The 27,465-nt window shown below is 52.1% G+C and overlaps 1 protein-coding gene across 1 annotated transcript in view; it reads left to right on the plus strand.

Annotated features, from left to right (window-relative positions):
- The window catches only part of hamp (hepcidin antimicrobial peptide), a 43,834-nt gene extending 18,134 nt beyond the window's left edge, over positions 1-25,700 (plus strand). Inside the window, exons 2-3 of the mRNA XM_073058739.1 lie at positions 22,819-22,875; positions 24,729-25,700. Coding sequence (XP_072914840.1) covers positions 22,819-22,875; positions 24,729-24,845 — 174 coding nt within the window. The 3' untranslated portion in view covers positions 24,846-25,700. The remainder of the gene's footprint in view (positions 1-22,818; positions 22,876-24,728) is intronic.
- The last annotated feature ends 1,765 nt before the right edge of the window (positions 25,701-27,465 follow it).

The following is a 27,465-nucleotide window of genomic DNA, read 5'->3' on the forward strand; positions in this document are numbered from 1 at the left end:
TACACCTGTCTCTGTAACCTTCTCCGTTCTATACACCCGTCTCTGTAACCTTCTCCGTTTTCTACACCCGTCCCTGTAACCTTCTCCGTTCTCTACACCCGTCCCTGTAACCTTCTCCGTTCACTACACCCGTCCCTGTAACCTTCTCCGTTATCTACACCCGTCTCTGTAACCTTCTCCGTTCTCTACACCCGTCCCTGTAACCTTCTCCGTTCTCTACACCCGTCTCTGTAACCTTCTCCGTTCTCTACACCCGTTCCTGTAACCCTCTCCGTTCTCTATACCCGTCCCTGTAACCTTCTCCGTTCTCTACACCCGTCTCTGTAACCTTCTCCGTTCTCTACACCCGTCCCTGTAACCTTCTCCGTTCTCTACACCGTCCCTGTAACCTTCTCCGTACTCTACACCCGTCCCTGTAACCTTCTCCGTTCTCTACACCCGTCCCTGTAACCTTCTCCGTTCTCTACACCCTTCCCCGTTCTCTACACCCGTCTCTGTAACCTTCTCCGTTCTCTACACCCATCCCTGTAACCTTCTCCGTTCTCTACACCCTTCCCTGTAACCTTCTCCGTTCTCTACACCCGTCTCTGTTACCTTCTCCGTTCTCTACACCCGTCCCTGTAACCTTCTCCGTTCTCTACACCCGTCTCTGTAACCTTCTCCGTTCTCTACCCCCGTCCCTGTAACCTTCACCGTTCTCTACACCTGTCACTGTAACCTTCTCCGTTCTCTACACCCGTCTCTGTAACCTTCTCCGTTTTCTGCACCCGTCCCTGTAACCTTCTCCGTTCTCTACACCCGTCTCTGTAACCTTCACCGTTCTCTACACCCGTCCCTGTAACCTTCTCCGTTCACTACACCCGTCCCTGTAACCTTCTCCGTTATCTACACCCGTCTCTGTAACCTTCTCCGTTATCTACACCCGTCCCTGTAACCTTCTCCGTTCTCTACACCCGTCGCTGTAACCTTCTCCGTTCTCTACATCCGTCCCTGTAACCTTCTCCGTTCTCTACACCCATCTCTGTACCTTCTCCGTTCTCTACACCCGTCCCTGTAACCTTCTCCGTTACCTACACCCGTCTCTGTAACCTTCTCCGTTCTCTACACCCGTCCCAGTAACCTTCTCCGTTCTGTACACCCATCTCTGTAACCTTCTCCGTTCTCTACACCCGTTCCTGTAACCCTCTCCGTTCTCTATACCCGTCCCTGTAACCTTCTCCGTTCTCTACACCCGTCTCTGTAACCTTCTCCGTTCTCTACACCCGTCCCTGTAACCTTCTCCGTTCTCTACACCGTCCCTGTAACCTTCTCCGTTCTCTACACCCGTCCCTGTAACCTTCTCCGTTCTCTACACCCGTCCCTGTAACCTTCTCCGTTCTCTACACCCTTCCCCGTTCTCTACACCCGTCTCTGTAACCTTCTCCGTTCTCTACACCCATCCCTGTAACCTTCTCCGTTCTCTACACCCTTCCCTGTAACCTTCTCCGTTCTCTACACCCGTCCCTGTAACCTTCTCCGTTCTCTACACCCGTCTCTGTAACCTTCTCTGTTCTCTACACCTGTCCCTGTAACCTTCTCCGTTCTCTACACCCTTCCCCGTTCTCTACACCCGTCTCTGTAACCTTCTCCGTTCTCTACACCGTCCCTGTAACCTTCTCCGTTCTCTACACCCGTCCCTGTAACCTTCTCCGTTCTCTACACCCGTCCCTGTAACCTTCTCCGTTCTCTACACCCTTCCCCGTTCTCTACACCCGTCTCTGTAACCTTCTCCGTTCTCTACACCCGTCCTTGTAACCTTCTCCGTTCACTACACCCGTCCCTGTAACCTTCTCCGTTATCTACACCCGTCTCTGTAACCTTCTCCGTTCTCTACCCCCGTCCCTGTAACCTTCTCCGTTCTCTACACCCGTCTCTGTAACCTTCTCCGTTTTCTACACCCGTCCCTGTAACCTTCTCCGTTCTCTACACCCATCTCTGTAACCTTCTCCGTTCTCTACACCCGTCTCTGTAACCCTCTCCGTTCTCGACACCCGTCCCTGTAACCTTCTCCGTTCTCTACACCGTCCCTGTAACCTTCTCCGTTCTCTACACCCGTCCCTGTAACCTTCTCCGTTCTCTACACCTGTCCCTGTAAGCTTCTCCGTTCTCTACACCCTTCCCCGTTCTCTACACCCGTCTCTGTAACCTTTTCCGTTCTCTTCACCCTTCCCTGTAACCTTCTCCGTTCTCTACACCCGTCCCTGTAACCTTCTCCATTCTCTACACCCGTCTCTGTAACCTCCGTTCTCTACACCCGTCCCTGTAACCTTCTCCGTTCTCTACACCCGTCCCTGTAACCTTCTCCGTTCTCTACACCCGTCTCTGTAACCTTCTCCGTTCTCTACACCCGTCCCTGTAACCTTCTCCGTTCTCTACACCCTTCCCTGTAACCGTCTCCGTTCTCTACACCCGTCCCTGTAACCTTCTCCGTTCTCTACACACGTCTCTGTAACCTTCCCGTTCTCTACACCCGTCCCTGTAACCTTCTCCGTTCTCTACACCCATCTCTGTAACCTTCTCCATTCTCTACACCCGTCCCTGTAACCTTCTCCGTTCTCTACACCCATCTCTGTAACCTTCTCCGTTCTCTACACCCGTCGCTATAACCTTCTCCGTTCTCTACACCCGTCCCTGTAACCTTTTCCGTTCTCAACACCCGTCTCTGTAAACTTCTCCGTTCTCTACACCCGTCCCTGTAACCTTCTCCGTTCTCTACACCCGTCTCTGTAACCTTCTCCGTTCTCTACACCCGTTCCTGTAACCTTCTCCGTTCTCTACACCCGTCCCTGTAACCTTCTCCGTTCTCTACACCCGTCTCTGTAACCTTCTCCGTTCTCTACACCCGTCCCTGTAACCTTCTCCGTTCTCTACACCGTCTCTGTAACCTTCTCCGTTATCTACACCCGTCTCTGTAACCTTCTCCGTTCTCTACACCCGTCCCTGTAACCTTCTCCGTTCTCTACACCTGTCTCTGTAACCTTCTCCGTTCTCTACACCCATTCCTGTAACCTTCTCCGTTCTCTACACCCGTCCCTGTAACCTTCTCCGTTCTCTACACCCGTCTCTGTAACCTTCTCCGTTCTCTACACCCGTCCCTGTAAACTTCTCCGTTCTCTACACCCGTCCCTGTAACCTTCTCCGTTCTCTACACCCGTCCCTGTAACCTTCTCCGTTCTCTACACCCTTCCCCGTTCTCTACACCCGTCTCTGTAACCTTCTCCGTTCTCTACACCCGTCCCTGTAACCTTCTCCGTTCTCTACACCCTTCCCCGTAACCTTCTCCGTTCTCTACACCCGTCTCTGTAACCTTCTCCGTTCTCTACACCCGTCCCTGTAACCTTCTCCGTTCTCTACACCCGTCTCTGTAACCTTCTCCGTTCTCTACCCCCGTCCCTGTAACCTTCTCCGTTCTCTACACCTGTCTCTGTAACCTTCTCCGTTCTATACACCCGTCTCTGTAACCTTCTCCGTTATCTACACCCGTCCCTGTAACCTTCTCCGTTCTCTACACCCGTCGCTGTAACCTTCTCCGTTCTCTACATCCGTCCCTGTAACCTTCTCCGTTCTCTACACCCATCTCTGTACCTTCTCCGTTCTCTACACCCGTCCCTGTAACCTTCTCCGTTACCTACACCCGTCTCTGTAACCTTCTCCGTTCTCTACACCCGTCCCTGTAACCTTCTCCGTTCTCTACACCCATCTCTGTAACCTTCTCCGTTCTCTACACCCGTTCCTGTAACCCTCTCCGTTCTCTATACCCGTCCCTGTAACCTTCTCCGTTCTCTACACCCGTCTCTGTAACCTTCTCCGTTCTCTACACCCGTCCCTGTAACCTTCTCCGTTCTCTACACCGTCCCTGTAACCTTCTCCGTTCTCTACACCCGTCCCTGTAACCTTCTCCGTTCTCTACACCCGTCCCTGTAACCTTCTCCGTTCTCTACACCCTTCCCCGTTCTCTACACCCGTCTCTGTAACCTTCTCCGTTCTCTACACCCATCCCTGTAACCTTCTCCGTTCTCTACACCCTTCCCTGTAACCTTCTCCGTTCTCTACACCCGTCCCTGTAACCTTCTCCGTTCTCTACACCCGTCTCTGTAACCTTCTCTGTTCTCTACACCTGTCCCTGTAACCTTCTCCGTTCTCTACACCCTTCCCCGTTCTCTACACCCGTCTCTGTAACCTTCTCCGTTCTCTACACCGTCCCTGTAACCTTCTCCGTTCTCTACACCCGTCCCTGTAACCTTCTCCGTTCTCTACACCCGTCCCTGTAACCTTCTCCGTTCTCTACACCCTTCCCCGTTCTCTACACCCGTCTCTGTAACCTTCTCCGTTCTCTACACCCGTCCTTGTAACCTTCTCCGTTCACTACACCCGTCCCTGTAACCTTCTCCGTTATCTACACCCGTCTCTGTAACCTTCTCCGTTCTCTACCCCCGTCCCTGTAACCTTCTCCGTTCTCTACACCCGTCTCTGTAACCTTCTCCGTTTTCTACACCCGTCCCTGTAACCTTCTCCGTTCTCTACACCCATCTCTGTAACCTTCTCCGTTCTCTACACCCGTCTCTGTAACCCTCTCCGTTCTCGACACCCGTCCCTGTAACCTTCTCCGTTCTCTACACCGTCCCTGTAATCTTCTCCGTTCTCTACACCCGTCCCTGTAACCTTCTCCGTTCTCTACACCTGTCCCTGTAAGCTTCTCCGTTCTCTACACCCTTCCCCGTTCTCTACACCCGTCTCTGTAACCTTTTCCGTTCTCTTCACCCTTCCCTGTAACCTTCTCCGTTCTCTACACCCGTCCCTGTAACCTTCTCCATTCTCTACACCCGTCTCTGTAACCTCCGTTCTCTACACCCGTCCCTGTAACCTTCTCCGTTCTCTACACCCGTCCCTGTAACCTTCTCCGTTCTCTACACCCGTCTCTGTAACCTTCTCCGTTCTCTACACCCGTCCCTGTAACCTTCTCCGTTCTCTACACCCTTCCCTGTAACCGTCTCCGTTCTCTACACCCGTCCCTGTAACCTTCTCCGTTCTCTACACACGTCTCTGTAACCTTCCCGTTCTCTACACCCGTCCCTGTAACCTTCTCCGTTCTCTACACCCGTCTCTGTAACCTTCTCCATTCTCTACACCCGTCCCTGTAACCTTCTCCGTTCTCTACACCCGTCTCTGTAACCTTCTCCGTTCTCTACACCCGTCGCTATAACCTTCTCCGTTCTCTACACCCGTCCCTGTAACCTTTTCCGTTCTCAACACCCGTCTCTGTAAACTTCTCCGTTCTCTACACCCGTCCCTGTAACCTTCTCCGTTCTCTACACCCGTCTCTGTAACCTTCTCCGTTCTCTACACCCGTTCCTGTAACCTTCTCCGTTCTCTACACCCGTCCCTGTAACCTTCTCCGTTCTCTACACCCGTCTCTGTAACCTTCTCCGTTCTCTACACCCGTCCCTGTAACCTTCTCCGTTCTCTACACCGTCTCTGTAACCTTCTCCGTTATCTACACCCGTCCCTGTAACCTTCTCCGTTCTCTACACCCTTCCCCGTTCTCTACACCCATCTCTGTAAGCTTCTCCGTTCTCTACACCCGTCCCTGTAACCTTCTCCGTTCTCTACACCCTTCCCCGTAACCTTCTCCGTTCTCTACACCCGTCTCTGTAACCTTCTCCATTCTCTACCCCCCTCGGTCTCTGTAACCCTCTCCATTCTCGATACCCCTCCTTGCCTCTGCAATCCCCTCCATTCTCTACACCCGTCCCTCTAACCTTCTCCGTTCTCTACACCCGTCCCTGGAACCTTATCCGTTCTCTACACCGTCCCTGTGACCTTCTCCGTACTCTACACCCCTCCCTGTAACCTTCTCCGTTCTCTACCCCCGTCCCTGTAACCTTCTCCGTTCTCTACACCCTTCCCCGTTCTCTACACCCGTCTCTGTAACCTTCTCCGTTCTCTACACCCGTCCCTGTAACCTTCTCCGTTCTCTACACCCGTCCCTGTAACCTTCTCCGTTCTCTACCCCCGTCCCTGTAACCTTCTCCGTTCTCTACACCCGTCCCTGTAACCTTCTCCGTTCTCTACACCCGTCTCTGTAACCTTCTCCGTTCTCGACACCCGTCCCTGTAACCTTCTCCGTTCTCTACACCGTCCCTGTAATCTTCTCCGTTCTCTACACCCGTCCCTGTAACCTTCTCCGTTCTCTACACCTGTCCCTGTAACCTTCTCCGTTCTCTACACCCTTCCCCGTTCTCTACACCCGTCTCTGTAACCTTTTCCGTTCTCTACACCCTTCCCTGTAACCTTCTCCGTTCTCTACACCCGTCCCTGTAACCTTCTCCATTCTCTACACCCGTCTCTGTAACCTCCGTTCTCTACACCCGTCCCTGTAACCTTCTCCGTTCTCTACACCCGTCCCTGTAACCTTCTCCGTTCTCTACACCCGTCCCTGTAACCTTCTCCGTTCTCTACACCGTCCCTGTAACCTTCTCCGTTCTCTACACCCTTCCCCGTTCTCTACACCCATCTCTGTAACCTTCTCCGTTCTCTACACCCGTCCCTGTAACCTTCTCCGTTCTCTACAACCTTCCCCGTAACCTTCTCCGTTCTCTACACCCGTCTCTGTAACCTTCTCCATTCTCTACCCCCCTCGGTCTCTGTAACCCTCTCCATTCTCGATACCCCTCCTTGTCTCTGTAATCCCCTCCATTCTCTACACCCGTCCCTGTAACCTTCTCCGTTCTCTACACCCGTCGCTATAACCTTCTCCGTTCTCTACACCCGTCCCTGTAACCTTCTCCGTTCTCAACACCTGTCTCTGTAACCTTCTCCGTTCTCTACACCCGTCTCAGTAACCTTCTCCGTTCTCTACACCCGTTCCTGTAACCTTCTCCGTTCTCTACACCCGTCCCTGTAACCTTCTCCGTTCTCTACACCCGTCTCTGTAACCTTCTCCGTTCTCTACACCCGTCCCTGTAACCTTCTCCGTTCTCTACACCGTCCCTCTAACCTTCTCCATTCTCTACACCCGTCCCTCTAACCTTCTCCGTTCTCTACACCCGACCCTGTAACCTTATCCGTTCTCTACACCGTCCCTGTGACCTTCTCCGTACTCTACACCCGTCCCTGTAACCTTCTCCGTTCTCTACACCCGTCCCTGTAACCTTCTCCGTTCTCTACACACGTCTCTGTAACCTTCCCGTTCTCTACACCCGTCCCTGTAACCTTCTCCGTTCTCTACACCCGTCTCTGTAACCTTCTCCATTCTCTACACCCGTCCCTGTAACCTTCTCCGTTCTCTACACCCGTCTCTGTAACCTTCTCCGTTCTCTACACCCGTCTCTGTAACCTCCGTTCTCTACACCCGTCCCTGTAACCTTCTCCGTTCTCTACACCCGTCCCTGTAACCTTCTCTGTTCTCTACACCCGTCTCTGTAACCTCCGTTCTCTACACCCGTCCCTGTAACCTTCTCCGTTCTCTACACCCGTCCCTGTAACCTTCTCCGTTCTCTACACCCGTCTCTGTAACCTTCTCTGTTCTCTACACCTGTCCCTGTAACCTTCTCCGTTCTCTACACCCTTCCCCGTTCTCTACACCCGTCTCTGTAACCTTTTCCGTTCTCTACACCCTTCCCTGTAACCTTCTCCGTTCTCTACACCCGTCCCTGTAACCTTCTCCATTCTCTACACCCGTCTCTGTAACCTCCGTTCTCTACACCCGTCCCTGTAACCTTCTCCGTTCTCTACACCCGTCCCTGTAACCTTCTCCGTTCTCTACACCCGTCCCTGTAACCTTCTCCGCTCTCTACACCCGTCCCTGTAACCTTCTCCGTTCTCTACACCCTTCCCTGTAACCGTCTCCGTTCTCTACACCCGTCCCTGTAACCTTCTCCGTTCTCTACACACGTCTCTGTAACCTTCTCCATTCTCTACCCCCCTCGGTCTCTGTAACCCTCTCCATTCTCGATACCCCTCCTTGTCTCTGTAATCCCCTCCATTCTCTACACCCGTCCCTGTAACCTTCTCCGTTCTCTACACCCGTCGCTATAACCTTCTCCGTTCTCTACACCCGTCCCTGTAACCTTCTCCGTTCTCAACACCTGTCTCTGTAACCTTCTCCGTTCTCTACACCCGTCTCAGTAACCTTCTCCGTTCTCTACACCCGTTCCTGTAACCTTCTCCGTTCTCTACACCCGTCCCTGTAACCTTCTCCGTTCTCTACACCCGTCGCTGTAACCTTCTCCGTTCTCTACATCCGTCCCTGTAACCTTCTCCGTTCTCTACACCCATCTCTGTACCTTCTCCGTTCTCTACACCCGTCCCTGTAACCTTCTCCGTTACCTACACCCGTCTCTGTAACCTTCTCCGTTCTCTACACCCGTCCCTGTAACCTTCTCCGTTCTCTACACCCATCTCTGTAACCTTCTCCGTTCTCTACACCCGTTCCTGTAACCCTCTCCGTTCTCTATACCCGTCCCTGTAACCTTCTCCGTTCTCTACACCCGTCTCTGTAACCTTCTCCGTTCTCTACACCCGTCCCTGTAACCTTCTCCGTTCTCTACACCGTCCCTGTAACCTTCTCCGTTCTCTACACCCGTCCCTGTAACCTTCTCCGTTCTCTACACCCGTCCCTGTAACCTTCTCCGTTCTCTACACCCTTCCCCGTTCTCTACACCCGTCTCTGTAACCTTCTCCGTTCTCTACACCCATCCCTGTAACCTTCTCCGTTCTCTACACCCTTCCCTGTAACCTTCTCCGTTCTCTACACCCGTCCCTGTAACCTTCTCCGTTCTCTACACCCGTCTCTGTAACCTTCTCTGTTCTCTACACCTGTCCCTGTAACCTTCTCCGTTCTCTACACCCTTCCCCGTTCTCTACACCCGTCTCTGTAACCTTCTCCGTTCTCTACACCGTCCCTGTAACCTTCTCCGTTCTCTACACCCGTCCCTGTAACCTTCTCCGTTCTCTACACCCGTCCCTGTAACCTTCTCCGTTCTCTACACCCTTCCCCGTTCTCTACACCCGTCTCTGTAACCTTCTCCGTTCTCTACACCCGTCCTTGTAACCTTCTCCGTTCACTACACCCGTCCCTGTAACCTTCTCCGTTATCTACACCCGTCTCTGTAACCTTCTCCGTTCTCTACCCCCGTCCCTGTAACCTTCTCCGTTCTCTACACCCGTCTCTGTAACCTTCTCCGTTTTCTACACCCGTCCCTGTAACCTTCTCCGTTCTCTACACCCATCTCTGTAACCTTCTCCGTTCTCTACACCCGTCTCTGTAACCCTCTCCGTTCTCGACACCCGTCCCTGTAACCTTCTCCGTTCTCTACACCGTCCCTGTAATCTTCTCCGTTCTCTACACCCGTCCCTGTAACCTTCTCCGTTCTCTACACCTGTCCCTGTAAGCTTCTCCGTTCTCTACACCCTTCCCCGTTCTCTACACCCGTCTCTGTAACCTTTTCCGTTCTCTTCACCCTTCCCTGTAACCTTCTCCGTTCTCTACACCCGTCCCTGTAACCTTCTCCATTCTCTACACCCGTCTCTGTAACCTCCGTTCTCTACACCCGTCCCTGTAACCTTCTCCGTTCTCTACACCCGTCCCTGTAACCTTCTCCGTTCTCTACACCCGTCTCTGTAACCTTCTCCGTTCTCTACACCCGTCCCTGTAACCTTCTCCGTTCTCTACACCCTTCCCTGTAACCGTCTCCGTTCTCTACACCCGTCCCTGTAACCTTCTCCGTTCTCTACACACGTCTCTGTAACCTTCCCGTTCTCTACACCCGTCCCTGTAACCTTCTCCGTTCTCTACACCCGTCTCTGTAACCTTCTCCATTCTCTACACCCGTCCCTGTAACCTTCTCCGTTCTCTACACCCGTCTCTGTAACCTTCTCCGTTCTCTACACCCGTCGCTATAACCTTCTCCGTTCTCTACACCCGTCCCTGTAACCTTTTCCGTTCTCAACACCCGTCTCTGTAAACTTCTCCGTTCTCTACACCCGTCCCTGTAACCTTCTCCGTTCTCTACACCCGTCTCTGTAACCTTCTCCGTTCTCTACACCCGTTCCTGTAACCTTCTCCGTTCTCTACACCCGTCCCTGTAACCTTCTCCGTTCTCTACACCCGTCTCTGTAACCTTCTCCGTTCTCTACACCCGTCCCTGTAACCTTCTCCGTTCTCTACACCGTCTCTGTAACCTTCTCCGTTATCTACACCCGTCCCTGTAACCTTCTCCGTTCTCTACACCCTTCCCCGTTCTCTACACCCATCTCTGTAAGCTTCTCCGTTCTCTACACCCGTCCCTGTAACCTTCTCCGTTCTCTACACCCTTCCCCGTAACCTTCTCCGTTCTCTACACCCGTCTCTGTAACCTTCTCCATTCTCTACCCCCCTCGGTCTCTGTAACCCTCTCCATTCTCGATACCCCTCCTTGCCTCTGTAATCCCCTCCATTCTCTACACCCGTCCCTCTAACCTTCTCCGTTCTCTACACCCGTCCCTGGAACCTTATCCGTTCTCTACACCGTCCCTGTGACCTTCTCCGTACTCTACACCCCTCCCTGTAACCTTCTCCGTTCTCTACCCCCGTCCCTGTAACCTTCTCCGTTCTCTACACCCTTCCCCGTTCTCTACACCCGTCTCTGTAACCTTCTCCGTTCTCTACACCCGTCCCTGTAACCTTCTCCGTTCTCTACACCCGTCCCTGTAACCTTCTCCGTTCTCTACCCCCGTCCCTGTAACCTTCTCCGTTCTCTACACCCGTCCCTGTAACCTTCTCCGTTCTCTACACCCGTCTCTGTAACCTTCTCCGTTCTCGACACCCGTCCCTGTAACCTTCTCCGTTCTCTACACCGTCCCTGTAATCTTCTCCGTTCTCTACACCCGTCCCTGTAACCTTCTCCGTTCTCTACACCTGTCCCTGTAACCTTCTCCGTTCTCTACACCCTTCCCCGTTCTCTACACCCGTCTCTGTAACCTTTTCCGTTCTCTACACCCTTCCCTGTAACCTTCTCCGTTCTCTACACCCGTCCCTGTAACCTTCTCCATTCTCTACACCCGTCTCTGTAACCTCCGTTCTCTACACCCGTCCCTGTAACCTTCTCCGTTCTCTACACCCGTCCCTGTAACCTTCTCCGTTCTCTACACCCGTCCCTGTAACCTTCTCCGTTCTCTACACCGTCCCTGTAACCTTCTCCGTTCTCTACACCCTTCCCCGTTCTCTACACCCATCTCTGTAACCTTCTCCGTTCTCTACACCCGTCCCTGTAACCTTCTCCGTTCTCTACAACCTTCCCCGTAACCTTCTCCGTTCTCTACACCCGTCTCTGTAACCTTCTCCATTCTCTACCCCCCTCGGTCTCTGTAACCCTCTCCATTCTCGATACCCCTCCTTGTCTCTGTAATCCCCTCCATTCTCTACACCCGTCCCTGTAACCTTCTCCGTTCTCTACACCCGTCGCTATAACCTTCTCCGTTCTCTACACCCGTCCCTGTAACCTTCTCCGTTCTCAACACCTGTCTCTGTAACCTTCTCCGTTCTCTACACCCGTCTCAGTAACCTTCTCCGTTCTCTACACCCGTTCCTGTAACCTTCTCCGTTCTCTACACCCGTCCCTGTAACCTTCTCCGTTCTCTACACCCGTCTCTGTAACCTTCTCCGTTCTCTACACCCGTCCCTGTAACCTTCTCCGTTCTCTACACCGTCCCTCTAACCTTCTCCATTCTCTACACCCGTCCCTCTAACCTTCTCCGTTCTCTACACCCGACCCTGTAACCTTATCCGTTCTCTACACCGTCCCTGTGACCTTCTCCGTACTCTACACCCGTCCCTGTAACCTTCTCCGTTCTCTACACCCGTCCCTGTAACCTTCTCCGTTCTCTACACACGTCTCTGTAACCTTCCCGTTCTCTACACCCGTCCCTGTAACCTTCTCCGTTCTCTACACCCGTCTCTGTAACCTTCTCCATTCTCTACACCCGTCCCTGTAACCTTCTCCGTTCTCTACACCCGTCTCTGTAACCTTCTCCGTTCTCTACACCCGTCTCTGTAACCTCCGTTCTCTACACCCGTCCCTGTAACCTTCTCCGTTCTCTACACCCGTCCCTGTAACCTTCTCTGTTCTCTACACCCGTCTCTGTAACCTCCGTTCTCTACACCCGTCCCTGTAACCTTCTCCGTTCTCTACACCCGTCCCTGTAACCTTCTCCGTTCTCTACACCCGTCTCTGTAACCTTCTCTGTTCTCTACACCTGTCCCTGTAACCTTCTCCGTTCTCTACACCCTTCCCCGTTCTCTACACCCGTCTCTGTAACCTTTTCCGTTCTCTACACCCTTCCCTGTAACCTTCTCCGTTCTCTACACCCGTCCCTGTAACCTTCTCCATTCTCTACACCCGTCTCTGTAACCTCCGTTCTCTACACCCGTCCCTGTAACCTTCTCCGTTCTCTACACCCGTCCCTGTAACCTTCTCCGTTCTCTACACCCGTCCCTGTAACCTTCTCCGCTCTCTACACCCGTCCCTGTAACCTTCTCCGTTCTCTACACCCTTCCCTGTAACCGTCTCCGTTCTCTACACCCGTCCCTGTAACCTTCTCCGTTCTCTACACACGTCTCTGTAACCTTCCCGTTCTCTACACCCGTCCCTGTAACCTTCTCCGTTCTCTACACCCGTCTCTGTAACCTTCTCCATTCTCTACACCCGTCCCTGTAACCTTCTCCGTTCTCTACACCCGTCTCTGTAACCTTCTCCGTTCTCTACACCCGTCGCTATAACCTTCTCCGTTCTCTACACCCGTCCCTGTAACCTTCTCCGTTCTCAACACCCGTCTCTGTAACCTTCTCCGTTCTCTACACCCGTCCCTGTAACCTTCTCCGTTCTCTACACCCGTCTCTGTAACCTTCTCCGTTCTCTACACCCGTTCCTGTAACCTTCTCCGTTCTCTACACCCGTCCCTGTAACCTTCTCCGTTCTCTACACCGTCCCTGTAACCTTCTCCGTTATCTACACCCGTCCCTGTAACCTTCTCCGTTCTCTACACCCTTCCCCTTTCTCTACACCCATCTCTGTAACCTTCTCCGTTCTCTACACCCGTCCCTGTAACCTTCTCCGTTCTCTACACCCTTCCCCGTAACCTTCTCCGTTCTCTACACCCGTCTCTGTAACCTTCTCCATTCTCTACCCCCCTCGGTCTCTGTAACCCTGTCCATTCTCGATACCCCTCCTTGTCTCTGTAATCCCCTCCATTCTCTACACCCGTCCCTCTAACCTTCTCCGTTCTCTACACCCGTCCCTGTAACCTTATCCGTTCTCTACACCGTCCCTGTGACCTTCTCCGTACTCTACACCCCTCCCTGTAACCTTCTCCGTTCTCTACACCCGTCCCTGTAACCTTCTCCGTTCTCTACACCCTTCCCCGTTCTCTACACCCGTCTCTGTAACCTTCTCCGTTCTCTACACCCGTCCCTGTAACCTTCTCCGTTCTCTACACCCGTCCCTGTAACCTTCTCCGTTCTCTACCCCCGTCCCTGTAACCTTCTCCGTTCTCTACACCCGTCCCTGTAACCTTCTCCGTTCTCTACACCTGTCTCTGTAACCTTCTCCGTTCTCTACACCCGTCCCTGTAACCTTCTCCGTTCTCTACCCCCGTCCCTGTAACCTTCTCCGTTCTCTACACCTGTCTCTGTAACCTTCTCCGTTCTCTACACCCGTCTCTGTAACCTTCTCCGTTTTCTACACCCGTCGCTGTAACCTTCTCCTTTCTCTACACCCGTCTCTGTAACCTTCTCCGTTCTCTACACCCGTCTCTGTAACCTTCTCCGTTCTCGACACCCGTCCCTGTAACCTTCTCCGTTCTCTACACCGTCCCTGTAATCTTCTCCGTTCTCTACACCCGTCCCTGTAACCTTCTCCGTTCTCTACACCTGTCCCTGTAACCTTCTCCGTTCTCTACACCCTTCCCCGTTCTCTACACCCGTCTCTGTAACCTTTTCCGTTCTCTACACCCTTCCCTGTAACCTTCTCCGTTCTCTACACCCGTCCCTGTAACCTTCTCCATTCTCTACACCCGTCTCTGTAACCTTCTCCGTTCTCTACACCCGTCCCTGTAACCTTCTCCGTTCTCTACACCCGTCCCTGTAACCTTCTCCGTTCTCTACACCCGTTCCTGTAACCTTCTCCGTTCTCTACACCTGTCCCTGTAACCTTCTCCGTTCTCTACACCCGTCTCTGTAACCTTCTCCGTTCCTTACACCCGTCCCTGTAACCTTCTCCGTTCTCTACACCCGTCCCTGTAACCTTCTCCGTTCTCTACACCCGACCCTGTAACCTTCTCCGTTCTCTACACCCGTCCCTGTAACCTTCTCCGTTCTTTACACCCGTCCCTGTAACCTTCTCCGTTCTCTACACCCTTCCCTGTTCTCTACACCCGTCTCTGTAACCTTCTCCGTTACACCAGTGTGACTTCCCAGAGGGAAGACCAGTGTGACCTTCTCCGTTCTCTACACCCGTCCCTGTAACCTTCTCCGTTCTCTACCCCCGTCCCTGTAACCTTCTCCGTTCTCTACACCCGTCCCTGTAACCTTCTCCGTTCTCTACACCCGTCTCTGTAACCTTCTGCGTTCTCTACACCCGTCCCTGTAACCTTCTCCGTTCTCTACACCCGTCTCTGTAACCTTCTCCGTTCTTTACACCCGTCCCTGTAACCTTCTCCGTTCTCTACACCCGTCCCTGTAACCTTCTCCGTTCTCTACACCCGTCCCTGTAACCTTCTCCGTTCTCTACACCCGTCCCTGTAACCTTCTCCGTTCTCTACACCCGTCTCTGTAACCTTCTCCGTTCTCTACACCCGTCCCTGTAACCTTCTCCGTTCTCTACACCGTCCCTGTAACCTTCTCCGTTCTCTACACCCGTCCCTGTAACCTTCTCCGTTCTCTACACCCGTCCCTGTAACCTTCTCCGTTCTCTACACCCTTCCCTGTTCTCTACACCCGTCCCTGTAACCTTCTCCGTTCTCTACACCCTTCCCCGTAACCTTCTCCGTTCTCTACACCCATCTCTGTAACCTTCTCTGTTCTCTACACCGTCCCTGTAACCTTCTCCGTTCTCTACACCCGTCCCTGTAACCTTCTCCGTTCTCTACACCCGTCGCTGTAACCTTCTCCGTTCTCTACACCCTTCCCCGTTCTCTACACCCGTCTCTGTAACCTTCTCCGTTCTCTACACCCGTCCCTGTAACCTTCTCCGTTCTCTACACCCGTCCCTGTAACCTTCTCCGTTCTCTACACCCGTCCCTGTAACCTTCTCCGTTCTCTACACCCGTCTCTGTAACCTTCTCTGTTCTCTACACCTGTCCCTGTAACCTTCTCCGTTCTCTACACCCTTCCCCGTTCTCTACACCCGTCTCTGTAACCTTCTCCGTTCTCTACACCGTCCCTGTAACCTTCTCCGTTCTCTACACCCGTCCCTGTAACCTTCTCCGTTCTCTACACCCGTCCCTGTAACCTTCTCCGTTCTCTACACCCTTCCCCGTTCTCTACACCCGTCTCTGTAACCTTCTCCGTTCTCTACACCCGTCCTTGTAACCTTCTCCGTTCACTACACCCGTCCCTGTAACCTTCTCCGTTATCTACACCCGTCTCTGTAACCTTCTCCGTTCTCTACCCCCGTCCCTGTAACCTTCTCCGTTCTCTACACCCGTCTCTGTAACCTTCTCCGTTTTCTACACCCGTCCCTGTAACCTTCTCCGTTCTCTACACCCATCTCTGTAACCTTCTCCGTTCTCTACACCCGTCTCTGTAACCCTCTCCGTTCTCGACACCCGTCCCTGTAACCTTCTCCGTTCTCTACACCGTCCCTGTAATCTTCTCCGTTCTCTACACCCGTCCCTGTAACCTTCTCCGTTCTCTACACCTGTCCCTGTAAGCTTCTCCGTTCTCTACACCCTTCCCCGTTCTCTACACCCGTCTCTGTAACCTTTTCCGTTCTCTTCACCCTTCCCTGTAACCTTCTCCGTTCTCTACACCCGTCCCTGTAACCTTCTCCATTCTCTACACCCGTCTCTGTAACCTCCGTTCTCTACACCCGTCCCTGTAACCTTCTCCGTTCTCTACACCCGTCCCTGTAACCTTCTCCGTTCTCTACACCCGTCTCTGTAACCTTCTCCGTTCTCTACACCCGTCCCTGTAACCTTCTCCGTTCTCTACACCCTTCCCTGTAACCGTCTCCGTTCTCTACACCCGTCCCTGTAACCTTCTCCGTTCTCTACACACGTCTCTGTAACCTTCCCGTTCTCTACACCCGTCCCTGTAACCTTCTCCGTTCTCTACACCCGTCTCTGTAACCTTCTCCATTCTCTACACCCGTCCCTGTAACCTTCTCCGTTCTCTACACCCGTCTCTGTAACCTTCTCCGTTCTCTACACCCGTCGCTATAACCTTCTCCGTTCTCTACACCCGTCCCTGTAACCTTTTCCGTTCTCAACACCCGTCTCTGTAAACTTCTCCGTTCTCTACACCCGTCCCTGTAACCTTCTCCGTTCTCTACACCCGTCTCTGTAACCTTCTCCGTTCTCTACACCCGTTCCTGTAACCTTCTCCGTTCTCTACACCCGTCCCTGTAACCTTCTCCGTTCTCTACACCCGTCTCTGTAACCTTCTCCGTTCTCTACACCCGTCCCTGTAACCTTCTCCGTTCTCTACACCGTCTCTGTAACCTTCTCCGTTATCTACACCCGTCCCTGTAACCTTCTCCGTTCTCTACACCCTTCCCCGTTCTCTACACCCATCTCTGTAAGCTTCTCCGTTCTCTACACCCGTCCCTGTAACCTTCTCCGTTCTCTACACCCTTCCCCGTAACCTTCTCCGTTCTCTACACCCGTCTCTGTAACCTTCTCCATTCTCTACCCCCCTCGGTCTCTGTAACCCTCTCCATTCTCGATACCCCTCCTTGCCTCTGTAATCCCCTCCATTCTCTACACCCGTCCCTCTAACCTTCTCCGTTCTCTACACCCGTCCCTGGAACCTTATCCGTTCTCTACACCGTCCCTGTGACCTTCTCCGTACTCTACACCCCTCCCTGTAACCTTCTCCGTTCTCTACCCCCGTCCCTGTAACCTTCTCCGTTCTCTACACCCTTCCCCGTTCTCTACACCCGTCTCTGTAACCTTCTCCGTTCTCTACACCCGTCCCTGTAACCTTCTCCGTTCTCTACACCCGTCCCTGTAACCTTCTCCGTTCTCTACCCCCGTCCCTGTAACCTTCTCCGTTCTCTACACCCGTCCCTGTAACCTTCTCCGTTCTCTACACCCGTCTCTGTAACCTTCTCCGTTCTCGACACCCGTCCCTGTAACCTTCTCCGTTCTCTACACCGTCCCTGTAATCTTCTCCGTTCTCTACACCCGTCCCTGTAACCTTCTCCGTTCTCTACACCTGTCCCTGTAACCTTCTCCGTTCTCTACACCCTTCCCCGTTCTCTACACCCGTCTCTGTAACCTTTTCCGTTCTCTACACCCTTCCCTGTAACCTTCTCCGTTCTCTACACCCGTCCCTGTAACCTTCTCCATTCTCTACACCCGTCTCTGTAACCTCCGTTCTCTACACCCGTCCCTGTAACCTTCTCCGTTCTCTACACCCGTCCCTGTAACCTTCTCCGTTCTCTACACCCGTCCCTGTAACCTTCTCCGTTCTCTACACCGTCCCTGTAACCTTCTCCGTTCTCTACACCCTTCCCCGTTCTCTACACCCATCTCTGTAACCTTCTCCGTTCTCTACACCCGTCCCTGTAACCTTCTCCGTTCTCTACAACCTTCCCCGTAACCTTCTCCGTTCTCTACACCCGTCTCTGTAACCTTCTCCATTCTCTACCCCCCTCGGTCTCTGTAACCCTCTCCATTCTCGATACCCCTCCTTGTCTCTGTAATCCCCTCCATTCTCTACACCCGTCCCTGTAACCTTCTCCGTTCTCTACACCCGTCGCTATAACCTTCTCCGTTCTCTACACCCGTCCCTGTAACCTTCTCCGTTCTCAACACCTGTCTCTGTAACCTTCTCCGTTCTCTACACCCGTCTCAGTAACCTTCTCCGTTCTCTACACCCGTTCCTGTAACCTTCTCCGTTCTCTACACCCGTCCCTGTAACCTTCTCCGTTCTCTACACCCGTCTCTGTAACCTTCTCCGTTCTCTACACCCGTCCCTGTAACCTTCTCCGTTCTCTACACCGTCCCTCTAACCTTCTCCATTCTCTACACCCGTCCCTCTAACCTTCTCCGTTCTCTACACCCGACCCTGTAACCTTATCCGTTCTCTACACCGTCCCTGTGACCTTCTCCGTACTCTACACCCGTCCCTGTAACCTTCTCCGTTCTCTACACCCGTCCCTGTAACCTTCTCCGTTCTCTACACACGTCTCTGTAACCTTCCCGTTCTCTACACCCGTCCCTGTAACCTTCTCCGTTCTCTACACCCGTCTCTGTAACCTTCTCCATTCTCTACACCCGTCCCTGTAACCTTCTCCGTTCTCTACACCCGTCTCTGTAACCTTCTCCGTTCTCTACACCCGTCTCTGTAACCTCCGTTCTCTACACCCGTCCCTGTAACCTTCTCCGTTCTCTACACCCGTCCCTGTAACCTTCTCTGTTCTCTACACCCGTCTCTGTAACCTCCGTTCTCTACACCCGTCCCTGTAACCTTCTCCGTTCTCTACACCCGTCCCTGTAACCTTCTCCGTTCTCTACACCCGTCTCTGTAACCTTCTCTGTTCTCTACACCTGTCCCTGTAACCTTCTCCGTTCTCTACACCCTTCCCCGTTCTCTACACCCGTCTCTGTAACCTTTTCCGTTCTCTACACCCTTCCCTGTAACCTTCTCCGTTCTCTACACCCGTCCCTGTAACCTTCTCCATTCTCTACACCCGTCTCTGTAACCTCCGTTCTCTACACCCGTCCCTGTAACCTTCTCCGTTCTCTACACCCGTCCCTGTAACCTTCTCCGTTCTCTACACCCGTCCCTGTAACCTTCTCCGCTCTCTACACCCGTCCCTGTAACCTTCTCCGTTCTCTACACCCTTCCCTGTAACCGTCTCCGTTCTCTACACCCGTCCCTGTAACCTTCTCCGTTCTCTACACACGTCTCTGTAACCTTCCCGTTCTCTACACCCGTCCCTGTAACCTTCTCCGTTCTCTACACCCGTCTCTGTAACCTTCTCCATTCTCTACACCCGTCCCTGTAACCTTCTCCGTTCTCTACACCCGTCTCTGTAACCTTCTCCGTTCTCTACACCCGTCGCTATAACCTTCTCCGTTCTCTACACCCGTCCCTGTAACCTTCTCCGTTCTCAACACCCGTCTCTGTAACCTTCTCCGTTCTCTACACCCGTCCCTGTAACCTTCTCCGTTCTCTACACCCGTCTCTGTAACCTTCTCCGTTCTCTACACCCGTTCCTGTAACCTTCTCCGTTCTCTACACCCGTCCCTGTAACCTTCTCCGTTCTCTACACCGTCCCTGTAACCTTCTCCGTTATCTACACCCGTCCCTGTAACCTTCTCCGTTCTCTACACCCTTCCCCTTTCTCTACACCCATCTCTGTAACCTTCTCCGTTCTCTACACCCGTCCCTGTAACCTTCTCCGTTCTCTACACCCTTCCCCGTAACCTTCTCCGTTCTCTACACCCGTCTCTGTAACCTTCTCCATTCTCTACCCCCCTCGGTCTCTGTAACCCTGTCCATTCTCGATACCCCTCCTTGTCTCTGTAATCCCCTCCATTCTCTACACCCGTCCCTCTAACCTTCTCCGTTCTCTACACCCGTCCCTGTAACCTTATCCGTTCTCTACACCGTCCCTGTGACCTTCTCCGTACTCTACACCCCTCCCTGTAACCTTCTCCGTTCTCTACACCCGTCCCTGTAACCTTCTCCGTTCTCTACACCCTTCCCCGTTCTCTACACCCGTCTCTGTAACCTTCTCCGTTCTCTACACCCGTCCCTGTAACCTTCTCCGTTCTCTACACCCGTCCCTGTAACCTTCTCCGTTCTCTACCCCCGTCCCTGTAACCTTCTCCGTTCTCTACACCCGTCCCTGTAACCTTCTCCGTTCTCTACACCTGTCTCTGTAACCTTCTCCGTTCTCTACACCCGTCCCTGTAACCTTCTCCGTTCTCTACCCCCGTCCCTGTAACCTTCTCCGTTCTCTACACCTGTCTCTGTAACCTTCTCCGTTCTCTACACCCGTCTCTGTAACCTTCTCCGTTTTCTACACCCGTCGCTGTAACCTTCTCCTTTCTCTACACCCGTCTCTGTAACCTTCTCCGTTCTCTACACCCGTCTCTGTAACCTTCTCCGTTCTCGACACCCGTCCCTGTAACCTTCTCCGTTCTCTACACCGTCCCTGTAATCTTCTCCGTTCTCTACACCCGTCCCTGTAACCTTCTCCGTTCTCTACACCTGTCCCTGTAACCTTCTCCGTTCTCTACACCCTTCCCCGTTCTCTACACCCGTCTCTGTAACCTTTTCCGTTCTCTACACCCTTCCCTGTAACCTTCTCCGTTCTCTACACCCGTCCCTGTAACCTTCTCCATTCTCTACACCCGTCTCTGTAACCTTCTCCGTTCTCTACACCCGTCCCTGTAACCTTCTCCGTTCTCTACACCCGTCCCTGTAACCTTCTCCGTTCTCTACACCCGTTCCTGTAACCTTCTCCGTTCTCTACACCTGTCCCTGTAACCTTCTCCGTTCTCTACACCCGTCTCTGTAACCTTCTCCGTTCCTTACACCCGTCCCTGTAACCTTCTCCGTTCTCTACACCCGTCCCTGTAACCTTCTCCGTTCTCTACACCCGACCCTGTAACCTTCTCCGTTCTCTACACCCGTCCCTGTAACCTTCTCCGTTCTTTACACCCGTCCCTGTAACCTTCTCCGTTCTCTACACCCTTCCCTGTTCTCTACACCCGTCTCTGTAACCTTCTCCGTTACACCAGTGTGACTTCCCAGAGGGAAGACCAGTGTGACCTTCTCCGTTCTCTACACCCGTCCCTGTAACCTTCTCCGTTCTCTACCCCCGTCCCTGTAACCTTCTCCGTTCTCTACACCCGTCCCTGTAACCTTCTCCGTTCTCTACACCCGTCTCTGTAACCTTCTGCGTTCTCTACACCCGTCCCTGTAACCTTCTCCGTTCTCTACACCCGTCTCTGTAACCTTCTCCGTTCTTTACACCCGTCCCTGTAACCTTCTCCGTTCTCTACACCCGTCCCTGTAACCTTCTCCGTTCTCTACACCCGTCCCTGTAACCTTCTCCGTTCTCTACACCCGTCCCTGTAACCTTCTCCGTTCTCTACACCCGTCTCTGTAACCTTCTCCGTTCTCTACACCCGTCCCTGTAACCTTCTCCGTTCTCTACACCGTCCCTGTAACCTTCTCCGTTCTCTACACCCGTCCCTGTAACCTTCTCCGTTCTCTACACCCGTCCCTGTAACCTTCTCCGTTCTCTACACCCTTCCCTGTTCTCTACACCCGTCCCTGTAACCTTCTCCGTTCTCTACACCCTTCCCCGTAACCTTCTCCGTTCTCTACACCCATCTCTGTAACCTTCTCTGTTCTCTACACCGTCCCTGTAACCTTCTCCGTTCTCTACACCCGTCCCTGTAACCTTCTCCGTTCTCTACACCCGTCGCTGTAACCTTCTCCGTTCTCTACACCCTTCCCCGTTCTCTACACCCGTCTCTGTAACCTTCTCCGTTCTCTACACCCGTCCCTGTAACCTTCTCCGTTCTCTACACCCGTCCCTGTAACCTTCTCCGTTCTCTACACCCGTCCCTGTAACCTTCTCCGTTCTCTACACCCGTCCCTGTAACCTTCTCCGTTCTCTACACCCGTCCCTGTAACCTTCTCCGTTCTCTACACCCGTCTCTGTAACCTTCTCCGTTCTCTACACCCGTCCCTGTAACCTTCTCCGTTCTCTACACCCTTCCCTGTAACCTTCTCCGTTCTCTACACCTGTCCCTGTAACCTTCTCCGTTCTCTACACCCGTCCCTGTAACCTTCTCCGTTCTCTACACCCGTCCCTGTAACCTTCTCCATTCTCTACACCCTTCCCCGTAACATTCTCCGTTCTCTACACCCGTCCCTGTAACCTTCTCCGTTCTCTACACCCGTCCCTGTAACCTTCTCCATTCTCTACACCCGTCTCTGTAACCTTCTCCGTTCTCTACACCCGTCTCTGTAACCTTCTCCGTTCTCTACACCCGTCCCTGTAACCTTCTCCGTTCTCTACACCCGTCTCTGTAACCTTCTCCATTCTCTACACCCGTCTGTCTCTGTAACCTTTTTCATTTTCTACACCCTTCCCTGTCTCTGTAACCTTCTCCATTCTCTACCCCCCTCGGTCTCTGTAACCCCCTCCATTCCCAATACCCCTCCTTGTCTCTGTGACACCCTCCATTCCCTATACCCCTCCTTGTCTCTGTGACCCACTCAAGCCTAATCATCCTTCTCTATTTCCATAGCTTTGTTTGAGGTATATCCCTCATACACTCCGTTTCCCACATCCCAGTGATCACTGTCACTCTACCACGGTTCCCTTAGCTTCTCTTGCTCGAGCTCTTGATACTCCACTCCTCTCCACCTCCCTGTCCACTCCTTTCAGATTCTCCTCCACTCCTCCGTTCCTCATCCATCCTGACATGACGTAGAGGAGAATTTAACTTGGTAAGGTTGAAGACATCTTGCATCTGGAAGGTGTGACCATAAATCTTGATGTACATTCCTTTCCTGCCAGAGTTCATTGACATCTCTCATTCTCATTACAGGTTGATCAACAGCACAACTCCCTCACAGCCGAAAATGATATGGATGCAGACGGCGTGGTAGGTGATATTTATTTTATTTCATTCTTGTCCGTCCCACTCTCTCTGAACATCTGTAATCAGTGTCACAGTTACAATGAGTCGTTTGACACTGAGATGACAGGCTGGGTTCCAGCTCTCTAGGAATGCAATTTTCCACAGCCAAGTGGTAGTCTGTTCCAAGTGATTGAGGGAGATGGAAAAGGAAGGTGGTGGTTGGAAGGGATGTGTTGCCAGGAAGGAGGAAGGAAAAACTCTCAGCACAGAGGAGGGATTCCAGATTAAGATGGTGTGAAAGGGTGCAGAGGAAAGAAGATGGAATAAGGGAGTGAGCTGGAAAAGGTGTGGGAGAAGCTTCAATGTGAGTTTTCTGCCAGTACCAATGCCATCCTTAAGCTCTGCTAAAACGTCACACCAGGATAAGGCCTCCATCGTGCTGAAAATAAGAACTAATGGGCGCAGAGCAGACAGCAGCTTCTGGACTACAAAGCCCAGGGTCAGCTGAAGAAGTAACGTTGACCACAGAAAAGCTGGAGAGAACCACGTTCAACATTGCTGGAAACACCAAGTGCTCCTCACGCCCCAGGGAACACTAACCCTCAACGCTCACAGGGATTTTTACATCTGAATCCCTCCATAATCTCTTCAGTCCTCACAATCGCTGTAACCTCACCCCACCCCTCCGGATCCTACACACCTCCCTATCTCTATGATCCCCTCTGACCCCAATACCCCTTTCCATTGTTGTGATCCTCTCCAGCCCCTACACCTTTTTCCACCTCCAGCCACTCACCCCTCCCCTATCTCTGTGACTCCTCTGGCCCCACACCCCTTCCTGTCTCTGTAACCCCCTCCTACTCTTACACCCCCTACAGTCCCCAGTCCCTTTTGCTGACTTGCCTTCACCTCACTGAGCCCCAAGCTCCAGAATCCCCTCATTAACCCCTCCCTCTCTCTTTCACAACACCTATCTCCCCATTGCTGACTGGGGATGGAGAGTCAAAAGATGTTCTTGAAGGAGAGCAGGGAGATTTTGTTTTGTTTGACATTTGCTCTCTTGTGGCTCTTTTGGATGCATTAGGAGCTTAAAGGCGCCAGACAAATGTAGTCGGCTGGCAAAGAGATGGTATCAAAGTGCAATTGGTGCCAAATTACTGTGTACAGAACTTATCTAATCCTTTCGACTGAATTATTGATTTGAACATTAGCCAAAGACCTGAAGATACCAAGTCATAACTGACAACGCTGATTCACATCAGCTCCCACAGCAGAGACAGGAGGGGGATCATGGGTGAAGCACAAGGTTAGGGGTGAGAATCAACCTCCTCCAACACCTTGGACTCAGGTTAGCACAAAGAATTCATACCCACTAAACGACAGAGTAACACGCACAAAATGCTGGAGAAACTCATCAAGTCAGGCAGTATGGAGGGGAGACCGAGACCCTTCTTCATGACTGGAAAGGAAGGAGGCCGGTGTCAGAATAAGAAGATGTGGGGATTGGACAGAGTACCGTCTGGCAGGTGATGGGTGAGGGTGAGTATGGGAGGAGACTGGGTATATTTAAAGCCGAGATAGGTACATACTTAGCATGGGCATCAAAGATTAAGGGGAGAAGGCAGAAGAATGGTTTTGAGAGGCATAATAAATCAGTATGGAATGATGGAGCAGACGATGGGCCAAATGGCCTAGTTCTGCTCCTACATCTTCTGGTCTTAAGTATGCCCAATGACCTGGCTTCCACAGTCGTCTGTGACAATGAACTCCAAAGATTCCCTACCAACAGTGTGGCAGTAACTACGGCAGCTGTAATGCAAGACACAGCCCTCAGCTACCAGGATTTCATGCTCACTCTCTCTCTCTCTCTGTGGCAGGATACTGTGCTGCTGAGGCAGAAGAGGATGTCACACCTTCCCATCTGCATCTACTGCTGTAACTGCTGTAAAACAAAGAGAACGAAGAAAACCTGTGGTTTCTGCTGCCGACTGTAGTCACAGCCCTGGGAGATGCCCAGGCCACTAACTGCAACCTTGGCCATCCTTATTCATAGTTTTCCAGCTGCTGAACATCGCACACCCACCTCGGCTGCTGAGGGTAAAGGGTCCACGCTGTGCACAGAACAGTCTACACAGTCCTTTCCTCCGAGTAATGGCTCCACACCAGCCTCCTCTCCAACACCCTTATCTCTGTCTTTGTTTTATTTAGAGATGCAGTATGGTAACAGGCTCTTCTAGCCCAATGAGCCCACTGCCCAATTACACCCATGTGACCTACTAACTCACACATTTTTGGCTTGTGGGAGGAAACCGGAGCACCCGGAGGAAACCCACACAGTTAGTCACAAGAAGAACATATAAACTCCTTAAAAGACAGTGGCAGGAATTGAACCCTGATTGCTGGCGCTGTAGTAGCGTTATGCTAACAGCTACTCCCCCATGCTCTCCAGCATCCCTGGAAAAACTCTTGGAGAAGGGGCTGTAGCAACCTGACCCACACCTGGGATCAGGCAGCTGGCAGTTTGCACTGCACCAGTGACACGCCAGCAATGCCCTGACCAGACACGTATGTATACATGCATATCCAGACCCTTGTCTGGCTGTGTATGCAGTCATTGTGTGTCTGTGATTGCACGCATCACTTGCATCTACACACACTCAGGATTCTGTATGGATGTAATGTCACCAAAACAAATGTCGGCTCAGTTCCAGATCACTTTCTGCCCACAGTTTGATTCACACCATGTCATTAAACCTATAGCAGAAAGTTGCACCAGTTTTCTCCAGAGACAATATGTAAATATTGTGTTTTTAAATGTATATAAATAAAACCCACTTTCATCTTTACAACGTCTCTGACTGTCCTTAATCCTGCACTGGGAAGTGAATTCAGAAATCAGAGATGCAAAGGGATCTTCTGCAGGATTCTCTCAAGGTTAACTTGCAGGTTTAGTCAGTGGTGAGGAAGGTAAATGCAATGGTCAGAACAACTTAGAGTACTGTGAGCAGTTTTGAGCCCCTTATTTCAGAAAAGATCTGTTGGCATTGGAGAAGGTCCAATGAGCCCAGGATTGAAAGGGTTAATGTATGAGGAGCACTTGATGGCAGTGGGTACTCAATGGAGTTTAGGAGAATGAGAGGGGATCTTATTGAAACTTATTGAATATTGAAAAGCCTGGATAGAGTGGACAGAGAGGGTATTCCCTGTAATGTAACACGGCCTCAGAGTAGAGGAACGTCCCTTTAGACCAAAGATGAGGAAGAATTTCTTTAGCCAGAGGGTGGTGAATCTGTTGAATTCATAGACACAAATGGCTGTGGAGGCCAAGTCATTAGGTAGATTATAAAATGGAGTTTGATAGGGTCAAAGGTTACACGAAAAGGCAGGAGAATGGGGTTAAGGAGGAAAATAAATTAGTCATGATGGAATGGCAGAATAGACTCAATGGGCCAAATGGCCTCATTCTGTTCCTGTATCTTGTCCTCTACCCCATTCTTTAGAAGTTCTTAACACAAGAGATTCTGCAGATGCTGGAAATCCAGACCAACTCACACAAAATGCAGAAGGAGCTCAGCAGGTCAGGCACAGTTGATGGAGTAAACAGTTTTGGGCTGAGACCCTTCCCAGTACTGATTAGGACTGAATACTGTGTTCCTCAAATGCTTTGTGTGCATTGCTGTTGTGGTTTTGTTCCCTCCCCTTCCTGCCCAGGAGGATCGACTACCCTCCACCCCCCACTCTGGACCAGACCTGCAGCCACTCATCTACCAAACACAGTGAGCGACATATTCAAAATAACTTGCTTGCTCATCCTTCACTTTCCCTCCTGATCTGCAATGTGTTTTCCCAATTCTCTTTAGGAATGATTAGATTTTGAGGTAATGTCCCCAGTTCTAGTCTCACCTACCAATGGAAAATTCCCTTCTGGATGCCAACATTTACTGCCCATCCCTAACAGCCCCCAGAGAAGGTGGAGGTGAACACTGCAGTCTGTGTGGGAAAGGTGCCATTACACCCTTTGATCCTTCTGCCCTTCCCCATCTATGTGGTATCTCCTCACCACTGTAACACACAATGACCCATACACCCCTCCCCATTCCCTGTGACCCTCTCTGGCACATACACCCCTCCTGCCTCTAGACCCCTGCCCATCTCTGTAACCCCCTCCAGCCCCTACACTTTCATCATCTCAGAGACCTCAACAGCACCTACACACCTCCCCAACTTTGTGACCATTTCTGGTCCTTAAACCCCTCCCTCATCTGTGACCCCCTTCTGACACCTATACCCTTCCTTATCTCTATAACCCTATCCAGCCCCTTTGTAATCCTCTCTGGCCCCTACACCCCTCCTTATCCCTGTAACCCTCTTCAGCTTCTATACCCCTCTGCATCTCTGGGATACTCTTTAATTCTTCTCAGTTCCTGTAATCTACCAGCCCCTACACCTCCGCCTGTCTCCTATGCACTGCCAGACCCAAAGCCCTCCAGATCCTATGACCCATTGAGAGGACCACAGCTTGGTCAGATGCCAGCTGGGATACATTTAGTTCTGGTCACTGCACTACAGAGCATGTAGATTTCTCAGGACGTTGCAACTGAATGACGGGAAAGA

This window comes from Hemitrygon akajei, chromosome 1 (assembly GCF_048418815.1).
Source record: "Hemitrygon akajei chromosome 1, sHemAka1.3, whole genome shotgun sequence".
In the NCBI taxonomy this organism is placed as follows: Eukaryota; Metazoa; Chordata; class Chondrichthyes; order Myliobatiformes; family Dasyatidae; genus Hemitrygon; species Hemitrygon akajei.